The 11,842-nt window shown below is 38.3% G+C and overlaps 1 protein-coding gene across 4 annotated transcripts in view; it reads left to right on the top strand.

Annotated features, from left to right (window-relative positions):
• Positions 1 to 11,842, top strand: part of EFL1 (elongation factor like GTPase 1) — a 138,768-nt gene that overhangs the window by 94,614 nt on the left and 32,312 nt on the right. For all 4 annotated transcript variants that reach the window (XR_014243483.1, XM_082388484.1, XM_082388486.1 and 1 more), the window contains 2 exons: positions 2,135 to 2,266; positions 7,511 to 7,658. Coding sequence is in view for 3 of the 4 variants with exons in the window: in XM_082388484.1 (XP_082244610.1) it covers positions 2,135 to 2,266; positions 7,511 to 7,658 (280 nt within the window). In the remaining variant the exon portion in view is untranslated. The remainder of the gene's footprint in view (positions 1 to 2,134; positions 2,267 to 7,510; positions 7,659 to 11,842) is intronic.

Genomic DNA, 11,842 nt, shown 5'->3' on the forward strand with positions numbered 1-11,842 from the left:
AGAGGAGGGAATAAAAAAGGAAATACATCGAATGAATATAGTGACAGTATTCAAATGGTGTGGTTATGGGTATATGGCGATTTGTTTTGTTTTGTTTCATTTTTTTTTTTTTCAAAATTGTACCTGATGGCATTATTTTTAAAACAGAAAGTTTGTTTTAAAGTGTGTTTTGTATAAATATCAAGTTGTACACTTAATAATTATCTGATAGTACATCAAGAAATTCTCAAAGTGATTTTTAAATCATTTTATTGTGATTCAGCCAAATAACTAATGGTTCCTTTCTTAGATTTTTAAATTATATTTAAAAATTAGTTAAGATAGTGGCATATTACAGATAGTGACTTTTTTACTATCTTTGGAGCATAACTTTTTCCATAAAGTCTTAATCTTGACTAGGAATACTGTGGTATTGACTTTTTTTGTTTCTGTTTTTTCATGTTTTTAATCTGTTCACAAATCTGGGCATATCTAAGTAGCAAGGATAGATTTGGTGATTTGAACAGCAAAATGTAAACCAGAAGTTTAAAGAGACAGTGTTCAAAATATACTGATCTTCTGCAGCCTGCAAACCTGGTGATACAGAGGAGAGACCAGCATTTATCTTTTCATGAAACCATGTGCTGTGTGTGCAGGAAGGAAATGCATGCTAATCAGAGGTCAGAAGCAGGATGGATGAGGTTTGAAAGAGAATATTTACTGTGGGGTTTTCCTAAACCCCTAGCCTCATGGGAGATGTTGTTATTTCTAGTAGACTTGGTGGAAACTTGGGCAGACCCAGATGTGTTACATCATGGTACATGGAGGACATTATCAAGAAGCTGTGGCCAGGTATAGGTCTCTCTGTGTGCTGGGCTAAGAAGGACAGCAATAAGTTTAGACCTTGACCAAATAAATAAACCAGAGGCACTGGGAATGAATTTAGCTCCTTGGAAACTTTAGTCTGAAGAGGATCCCCTGCACACGAAAGGGCTAGAAGTCATGTCATGAGCTAAACAGTTAAAGGAGCTAATGAGGTTTAGTGTGAGGCAGGAAAGGATTAAAAGGATCTGACAGATGCCTTTGAAATCCAAAGGGTAGTTGGTAAAAGGAGAAGAAGCACATTTTCTGTGGACCTTTGGAGAACTGAACTAAGAACAATGTGTAGAGATGGGGGAAACACGTTTCAGCCTAATGTAAGGAAGGTGTTCTTACAGTTGGAGCGATCCCTTAATGTAGTGGGATGGTGAATTCTGGAGGCATTCGGAAGGGGCTGTGGGAGGGGACTTTTCACACTGTATGGTCAGACTCAAAGAAACCTCTAAACCACCTTCCAAGCTTGTGTGTCAGAAGCCTCTGCTTCAGTTCCCCTCCACCAGGCTGAATGGTCGATGGTGTGGCACCCCGGCACCCTGTACCTGTACATCCATTTGTCAGCTGAAGGCAGCAAAGTTGTTTTCTTTGTTACCTCTTCATAGTTGTTGCTAAGCTCGAGATGCAAAAGCAGACTGCCGATTAAATATCCCTGCCCATTTCTCCTATGTCACCTTCCCCTAAAACAGGTAGCCTCCCCTTCCACGCCCTCTTCAATTCTTAATTCTTTAACCCCAAAGCACAAAAATCGCCCTTGTGTTTCTTAATTTGTTCGAAAATGTTGTCTGCTCTTACTCTGGATGTGAGGTTCAATATGACCCCTTCATCTCACTTTTTTGGGGCATTCTCTCTGCTCCTATCTGCTCAAAGACAAATATGTGTGCTTTAGAGCCTTATGCAACTATCAGCCGGGAGCCTGAAGTGGAGAGTGGGCAAGAGAGGGAGGTGGGGGAATAACTGATATTCTCCTCTAAAAGTCTCTAAATTCCCTTTACCCACAAGCAAGTAGATTTGGCAAAAGAGATTATTTCAGGAGAGACTCATCGTCATCAAATTAATGTATTTTAAAAACTAAGAGTTACAATTTAAAAAGTAATTAGTATTTTCAGACATATGTTTCTGGACATGATCATTTCTGTGGTCAAAGTAGGTGTGTTTTAGCCCAATTTGTTTAGTGTTTTTTCTCTGTGACATATATACTGGGTTGATGTTGTTATTTTTCTAACATAAATTCAGAATTTATCATCTTTTATTGACTCCATGGATCTTTTCCTCCCTGCAGGAATAGGAGGCCTTCAAGACTTTGTGCTGAAATCGGCAACACTGTGTACCTTGCCATCTTGCCCGCCATTTATACCACTCAACTTTGAAGCCACCCCTATTGTGAGGGTTGCTGTTGAACCGAAACACCCAAGTAAGATGACCTTGTTTTTAAAAGCATGTGATGTTCATTACATTTTTTAAATACTTGCATTTAATGCTTGGTTCCTCATGATTTGTTTCAGTAGTAGACTATGTATTTTCATGAAGGTTTATAACAGGAGTAACCTGCCCAGCCATGAGGCCATACAGACCACCAACATTTTGAGGGGAATCTAACCTCTGTCTTAGGAACCGGGAGTCTATAGGCACCTTCACCCTCCAGGGACACTGTATTCTTCTTTATGGCAGAAACAGGGTCATCTCTGCATCCCCCAGAACCCTGGCACAGCGTGGTGTCTTACCAGAGTTCATGTTTTATGTGAACGGTTCTTAGAATCTTATCCCAAGCTTCTTGGTTCAAAATTCATATCCTCTTCCCTCTAGGTTTGCTAGATTATCTGGACACTGAGCATTTCCTCTTTGTTTAGAAAGCACTTCCTGCCTCTTTCTCTCTGGCTGTATGACACCCACATATGCCAGTCCCTATAATAACTAATTCTTAGTCTTTGGTTTATACCATTTGCCTGGCCAGTCCTCACTGACTCTTGTATTTTACTTCCCATGATTGTAACTAACCCCCCTAGTCCCTGTGACTTTGCTGTTCCCAGTGCTTAGTGGTCGTTGGTGAAGAATCTCCAGACTGCTTTAAGGAAACCAGAGAACAAATGTGTAAAATGGCAGTTTTATATTTGCCATTTAAAATGGCATTTATATAAAATGGCAGAGGTATATAATGGCCTCGTTGCCCCTGCATCTGTATTTCCCTCCTCTCCCCAGAGCTGGGGCCTTCTGAAAGCTTGTCTCTGCCTCAGTTCCTAAGACATATTCTAGCCATTGAGGATCCCTGGGACCCTTGAGCAGATATGTATTTGGAGGACTGCATCTCTGGCCTTTGGGCTCAGTCTTAGTAAATAGCTATCTGCCTTGGGCCTCAGACAGGCATGCTTTCTGGGCTGTCATTGTGGACTGACAGTGCCTTTGGTTGTTGCATGGATTTACGCCATTCTTTGTAATGCCTGCTTCCTCTTTGTGGGTTTGTCCAGATCCCGGCCCCTCATGGTTTGTTCTTTTATTCTACTTGCTAACTGCCTCCAACCCTAAGAAGTACATACAATATAAGAAAGCTCAGTTTTATTTAAGTTGTAACATTTGAGTCTGGCAACCATTATTTATTCTTAGGTGTTTCTAGTATTTATTCAAATCTTATTTCTTACTTTTAAAACAGGGATTAAAGGAACTTAAGCTATAATGTTTTAAAAGAAATGTATAATTTTTTGGAGTCTGTTTAATAGTTGTGTGCTACTCTGTGCTATTATCCAAGCCAAGTAAAAGCCCAGTCCTAAAGGCCCACCTTCTGTACAGCTTTGGCTACATGAGATGAGAGATCCTAGAACCTAGCTTACTTCCTGTCCCATAGCAGACTCAGTAAGATTAATTTCTTTCTCATAAACAAGGTAATCTAATAAACAGAATTACTTAAGATTGTCCATCTGAGTGCCAAAATTTATTTCCTCATATGTGTTGCATTAGATTTTTCTGAACTTTGTAAATAATAAACTAAAATGATAGAAGGGGCACCCAGTTTTCTTCATAATTTTAAAAGGAGTATTGCTACTTTTCCCAATCAAGTATATTATTCTTGCTGGATTTGCCATGTGTATTCTTAATTATGTTATTGAAGTGTACCCCATTCTGTATTTCCATGTCTGAAGTTTATACCCATTGTTCTGTCTTCTTGTTACTACAGTGTCAACATCTTATTTTACATTTAGAATGTCTGGGAATACTTCTCTTGACGCTAGTCTCATTCCTCTGAGCCCTCAGAGGATATTTATTGTCTCTTTACTCTTTGCCCTAGTTTCTTATGCCCATCCTTACTTTGGGGCAATAGCCCCTCTCTCTACGGATTACATGTCTAATGACTATTGGGATGTCCCACCCTCCTATACCTCAACTTCCCAGTAGTATTGCCCCTGAGAAGCACTGGGCAGTTGCATTGTTTATTTCTGAATAGAACATGTGTCCCCAGGCCCTCTTTTCTTTTTCATGCTGACAAACTGGGTTAACTAATCTAGAAGACAGCCTTTTTACTCTTCTTTCGGTGTGAAGGCATTCCGAGCATTTGTTCTTCCACTTTTCTTTCTCTGACTTCCTAAGCTGAGGTCCAGATGTCATGGTGGCCGCCACTCTGCTCCATGCCCACGGGGTCTACTCAAAATCCAACACCCAGACACAGAGAACTCCACATGCCCAAAGCCATTATTATTTTCAGCGTCATCATTGATCCTTACTGTGTGCTACATTCTAAGGATTTGACATTATCTCATTTAATCTTCTCAACAGCCCTGTGCTATTTTTTATCCTCATCTTCACATGAGGTAAACTGAAGCTTAGAGAAGTTAGTTAGCTTGCCCATGGCCTTACAGTTAGCAGTTAGTAAGTGGTTGAATCAGGATTCAGACTCCTGCCTCTGGATCTTTATTTTTAGGAATCCAAGAAATTCTGTTTACCTGAGAGCAGAGTTACTGGTTTCCAGAATTTTTTTCATCCTTTATCCATATCAGTTAAAATAAAAGAGCCCTCTATACATATGTTTATATAGATACACGAACTTTTGTGCTGATGTTTTATGTACATTATGAAATACACACAAACATAGAAATTACTTTAAAAATTGAGATGAAAATGAAATAACTGTCTTTAAAATATTCTTATTTGTCTTTGATGGAGATATGCACTGGATATATAAATAGGTGAATATGTATTATTTATTTATGATTGTGGTTTATAGTTGCATTAGTTATGTAATACTGCCTAACATATTACTCCAAAATTTGGTGACTTGAAAGAACAGTAATCACTTATTATTTTTCACAGTTCCTTTGGTCAGGAATTTTGGAAGGGCTCAGTTTGGGGATGTCTCATGCAGTTGTAGTCATATATCACAGCAGGCTGCAGCCGTCTGAAGGTTTAACTGGACTTCCACGGTGGTTCACTCACAGGTGCTCATAAGTTGGTGCTTGCTAGGGACCTCAGTTCCTCCACAGGGACCTCTCCTCATGGCTGCTTGATTTTCCTGGAGCACAGTATGGTTACTGGCTTTAGCCAGTAGTCCAAGACACTAAAACAGAAGCTGCAGTACCTTTTGTTAGCTAACCTTAGGAATCACATATCACTTCTGCAGTATTCTATTGGTCAGACAGGCCAAATTTCTTTTGAAAAAGCTTCTTCTTTGCTTATTGTTACACTGTCACCTTTGCCTTGAAGTGACAGATTTAAGTGTGTATGTGAATGTGAGTGGGTTTTTTGTTTTTGTTTTTGTTTTCTTAAGAATTTGTGGACTTCCCTGGTGGCACAGTGGTTAAGAATCCGCCTGCCAGTGCAGGCGACACGGATTCAAGCCCTGGTCTGGGAAGATCCCACATGCTGCGGAGCAACTAAGCCCGTGCGCCACAACTACTGAGCCTGTGCTCTAGAGCCCGCGAGTCACAACTACTGAAGCCTGCGTGCCTAGAACCCATGCTCCGCAACAAGAGAAGCCACCGCAATGAGAAGCCTGTGCACTGCAACGAAGAGTAGCCCCTGCTCGCCGCAACTAGAGAAAGCCCACACGCAGCAGCGAAGACCCAATGCAGCCAAAAATAAACAAATAAATTTATAAGGAAAAATTTTAAAAAGAATTTATTAGGTCCTCATACTGGTAACATTGTTTTGTACTTTGTAATTTGGTGATGGAGAGCTGACAAAAAGCTTTGTCATTTTTTTTTTTTTAATTATTCCCTTGGGCTTGTGTGATATGTATTATTAGTGGTCTTCGTGCAAGAATCTTTTTAAGCCATATTTCAAATTCTGTGAAGGTTAACTTAACACTAGATAATATCTGTCCACTGAATTCGGCAAAGGAAAACTACAAATGCTGAAAAGGAAAACATGAGGGTACATCCGTCGCCCCCACATACAGTGAAATCCCACTCCCTGTCTTCCGTCAGCATTTCATGCATCCCATATGTGGCTCATGACCACGACCTGTGAGGGTGCCGACACCCATTATGGAGTGTGGCTCTATGGCTGTCTGCCTGCAGGCTTCAAAACCAGTGTGTCTGTGATCTTGAGCACAGGTTCCTTAAGCTTCTCTATGCCTGTTTGCTCATCTATAAAATGAGAACAGTAATCATCCCTGCCTCATAGTTAATGGGTTCATATATGTAAAGTGCTTATCTGGCGCACTTAGCACTATAAAGTGTTACTTATCATTAAGAAAAGCTTATTTAAAGAATAAATAGATAATGGGAAAATAAATAGATATGGAATAGATATGGGTAGTCAACTTTGGTAGAATATATTGAAAAACAACTGATTGCAGAAAGCTCCTGTGGTTTGGTTTGTTTAGCATGTTGAAAACCAAGCATTGAGGAATTAACTGAGTCCTTCCTTCAGACGTAGAAGTGAAACAAGACTGCGTAAAAATGCCTTCAAAGCCAAGGTCTCTGCTAAGGTAGTAACAAGAGAATTCCTATGACCTGCCTTGAGTGAATAGTGGCCACCACGCATATGAAAGGTGTGAAAAAGCAGCCGAACTCAAGATGTGGATCCAAATCCCTACCTGTACCCCAACAACTGTAGGGAACAAGCAATTAGATACCGAAAGCACCAACAGAGTGGAATGCAGAAGGTGCCCATAGCTCACGGGATAAAGTGGCCGCTTAGTGTATCCCAGCTCTCACCCAAAGGGCAGCTTTATTCTAAAATCCACAGTTCTGTCAAGGAGTTTCATAAATAATTATTTTAAATATGAGCTTCTGGTACAGTTTCTTGAATTGAGTATCGTACTGAATGCTTCCTTTGCTTATTTGTTGCTTTTATAGTTTTATAGGTACTGTTTGGGAAGAGTTCTGTTACGTTTCTAGGTATATATACATGTGTAATACATTTAGGTGGATTTACAAGTATAACGATGGTAGTTTATATTTGCTGAGTGTTTGAAGAAGTGGCATAGATCAGCTTTGGGAGTCTCAGTGATATGTTTGTGACACGTGTCTCATGTGAGCTATCTGTACAGGTAAATTACTAGAGGGTAGTTTTCTTCACATTGCTATATTATTTGGAAGAACAATAAACCATTATTTTAAGAGTTTATTTCATTATACTTTTCCCTTCAGTTTTCTCACGGATGTTATCTTTAGATTATTTTAGTCCTTATCTTGTATTTAATCAGTATTTCATTTTGTTAACCTAGGTGAAATGCCTCAGCTCGTCAGAGGAATGAAACTGTTAAACCAAGCTGATCCCTGTGTCCAGATTTTAATTCAGGAAACGGGAGAGCACGTTTTAGTCACAGCAGGGGAAGTCCACCTTCAACGATGCCTGGATGACTTAAAAGAAAGGTTAGGTGATAACAGAGATGGAGAAATGATAGCCCCAAAATCGGTGGGATGCTTTAGCGTTTCCTAAACCCATTGAACTTACACTGTGGTTTGTCTTTGGAGAAAAATTAAGTGTCCTCAACTTAAACATGAACTATTATTGTGTTACTGGATCATAGATTTAATTTTTAATAACTGACAAATAGTATTCACTGCTATACTTGCATGATTTTGCATTTTTAGGTTGAATCATAAAATATTTTCATATATATGTATTTTACTTTAAGCATATACACACACAGCATATCAGGGCAACAAAACAAAATCATATTTTGTAAACATAGGCTGTAATTAGGATAGACTTCCTTTCCTTATTGATGTGGTCTCTACAGTGTAAACCTTCGGTAAATCTTTGTATTTCTCTATCATGGTGATACATAAGTGTCATAAAATAGGCATCCCAAATAACTTTTTGCAAATTATGTTTCTCCTCTTTATTCCAAAGGTAATATATGTTTATTGTAGCAATTAGGGAAATACAGAAGAATAAAAAGAATCATTCAATTACCATGCAGAGATAACTATGACCATTACATTTGGGTCCATAAATCCCTAGTCTGTTCTATGTGTATTCAAATACCTACAGATATCTATACACAGCTCTGATTATTTGGTTAAGATAAACTTCTGGAAGTATAATTGCTGATTCAAAAGGTGGCATATTATATTGCTGGCATATTTTTTAGGCTTATGATCCATATTATCCTTAAGAAAGGCTGTTCCGGTTTACACTGTAACTAGCAAGATGTATTTGAAAGTGTCTCTTTTCCCAAACTTTTGCCAGCCCTGTATATCATAATTTTTAAAAATTTCACCAACCTGGAAGACGAATAAAAGGTGTTCATTGTTAATATACGCTTTCTGTGCTTAGTAATGATATTGAAACTTTTTTTTTTAATTTATTTATTTATTTTTGGCTGCGTTGGGTCTTTGTTGCCGCGCGCGGGCTTTCTCTAGTTGCGGCAAGCAGGGGCTACTCTTTGTTGCGGTGCACAGGCTTCTCATTGCGGTGGCTTCTCTTCTTGTGGAGCATGGGCTCTAGGCACGTGGGCTTCAGTAGTTGCGGCACGCAGGCTCATTGGTTGTGGCTCACGGGCTCTAGAGCACAGGCTCAGTAGTTGTGGCGCACGGGCTTAGTTGCTCCATGGCATGTGGGATCTTCCCGGACCAGGGCTCAAACCCTTGTCCCCTGCATTGGCAGGCAGATTCTTAACCACTGCGCCACCAGGGAAGTCCCTGAAACATTTTTTAATATGTTTATTGGCCATTTGTTTTTCTTTGATGAATCACCCTGTAATGGCCTTCCTTCCTTTTATTTTTCAATTTTCTGGGACTTAAATAACCATAATAATAATTATAGCTAAAATAATAATTATAAATAATCAACATGATTACATACTAAATACTACATGTTAGTCACTGTGTTGAACTCTGTGTGTCTCGTTTAATCCTTAAAACAACCTAGTAAAATTGGTGGTGGTGGTAGTAGTAGTAGTAGTAATAGTTGTTGTTGTAATACAGTACTACTTTACTACTACTACTAATAATACAGTAGAATAAGAAGAGCTGCTCCTGCACCACCATCCATTTGGGTTTCTTTAAATGTTTTTATAGCCATAATTAGTACAAAATTGGACGGTAGGTTTTTCCGTCTCTTTCATGTTGTCACCATTTTCTTAGAATTTCTGAGGGTATAATTATAATGTTGATTAGAGAATAATCCTAATTGGATAAATCATAAGGCATAATGTATTTTAAAATAGTAACTTAATTCTCAGAGGGTTATTTTCTTAACAGTACTGAAATGTTATGTTATTTTTTGGAGTTTTTGAACTAACTTATTTTCTCTCTTTTCACACTCTTTGCTACCAAATTAAAATCCAATGTTAAATAACCTTACATTTCTCAGGCCATTAACTCCTCTTTAAAAATAATGCTTTATGGTACTTAGAATTATATTTCAAGTAAAATTCCCCCTTTAAATCTAAAACTGATTTTAATTGAATTACTTATTTGTGGTTGAAATTTTTTAAAGTGACAGCATCAAATGGTGGCAAAGATGTAGAGCAAAGATATAGGAATTCACCTACACAACTAGTGGGAGCGTGAGTTGGTACAACTACTTTGGAATGTAGTTTGGGTATTATCTACTAAGGTAGGAGATAGTTATTTCCTACGGCTTGGCAAATCTATTCCCATTTCTATTCTATATATACTTAACACAAAGCTGGACAAATGTGCATCAATAATATTCATAGCAACAAAAATTTTAATAGCCAAAAACTGGAAAAAAACTCAAAATAAAATGCATAAACAAATAAATTACAGTAAATCCATACCGTGGAATTTTATAGAATAATCTCAGTGAACAAGCTAACTACACAAACATGGATGAATTTCACAACATAATATTGAGCAAAAGAAGACAACTGAAGAAAAAAATGTTTGATTCTATTCATATAAAGTCCAAAAAGCAGGCCAAACTGAACTATATATAGTATGGGGGTTATATGTTTAGGTGATAAAAAAAATAATTTAAAATGGATTACAATGAAAATCAAGATAGCAGTTACCTTCATGGGGTTGGGAGAATGCATAAGGGGGCCTTCTGAGGGCTAGTAATGTTCTGTTTCTCAACTTGAGTAGTGGTTTATTTACATGGTGTTCATGTTGTGGTAAGTCATAGATCCAGTAGAGTGTTGTTTTGTGTACTGTTCTATATGACTGTTAAATTTTACAATTATATACTTAGAATAAGAACATATATATAATGCTAGAGGGTTTTTTTACCTCTCACAGGACAGAGCCTATGCCTTCTAATATATAAGCTTTTTTGACTTTGATACACATGTGCAGGAATGCGCTATGTACATGCGTGGGAGACAAGGAGGCTCCTGTGGTCTCTAGGCCAGAGAAACTGTCAGAGCTCTTATCCTACACCTCTCAAGGTAGTCATGATCAGATATGGCAGGAAGCCACAGGAAATTGCTGATGTAGTTGGAGTCTACTGCACTTCTTTTGAAGTAATCACAGGCTCTGCACTGCCAGGATTTAAAGAAACTTTAGCCCTGAGGCACTTTGTAGGTGTGACAACCAAACGCACACCTCCCCTTCCATGGTGTGGAGTGATTTTAATTAATCTTATAAGTGACGACTATGGGAGAATTCTTGGAAACCTTAGAAACTGGAAGGACTAATATGACTTTTAGTAGCCCTTTTGACCTTATGGTACGAGGAAAATAGGACAGTGTCATAGTACTCAATTCTCATAGTTTCAAAGCTGTGCAGTTGGTTTTCTTGAAAGTTCTAAGTATGTTGAACATATTTTCTCTAAATAAAGATAATTAAAAAAATATTTCCCTGTTTCAAAGATTTCTAAGTGCTTTTCTTTTTTAAAAACCAGGAGTGGGTATTAAATTTTATTAAATGCCAATTTAGCATTTTTAAAGATGGTTACATAGATTACTTTATTAGACACTTTTAATGTGATATTTTAACAGATGTCCTAATACAAATCAAGTTTTAGAACCTATAATAAAAACTACTTAGTGTTGTAGTGAATTATTCCTTTAATATGCTGTTTAATTGGATTTTTCATTATAGCATAATGGCTAAGAGCATGGATTCTGAGGTCAGACCTCGATTTGAAACCCAGCTTACTAGCTCTGTGACTTTGGAGAAGTTATTTGATCTTTCTTATTTGATTTTCTCCTCTACAAAATGAGGATAATAATATACCTACTAAAGAAATAACACATGTAAACCGCTTACCACAGTGCCTCATACATAATAAGTGATTAGTAAAAAAAAAACAAAACACACACATATATATCCATTTTTGTCATTGTGTTGTTTTTTTTTAATTTTTATTTATTTATATTTATTTTTGGCCGTGTTGGGTCTTCCGTTTCTGTGTGAGGGCTTTCTCTAGTTGCGGCAAGCGGGGGCCACTCTTCATCGCGGTGCGCGGGCCTCTCACTGTCGCGGCCTCTCTTGTTGCAGAGCACAAGCTCCAGACGCGCAGGCTCAGTAGTTGTGGCTCACGGGCCTAGTTGCTCCGCAGCATGTGGGATCTTCCCAGACCAGGGCTTGAACCCGTGTCCCCTGCATTGGCAGGCGGACTCTCAACCGCTGCGCCACCAGGG

The sequence above is a fragment of the Balaenoptera borealis genome (genome assembly GCF_965194805.1).
Source record: "Balaenoptera borealis genome assembly, chromosome: 3".
In the NCBI taxonomy this organism is placed as follows: domain Eukaryota; kingdom Metazoa; phylum Chordata; class Mammalia; order Artiodactyla; family Balaenopteridae; genus Balaenoptera; species Balaenoptera borealis.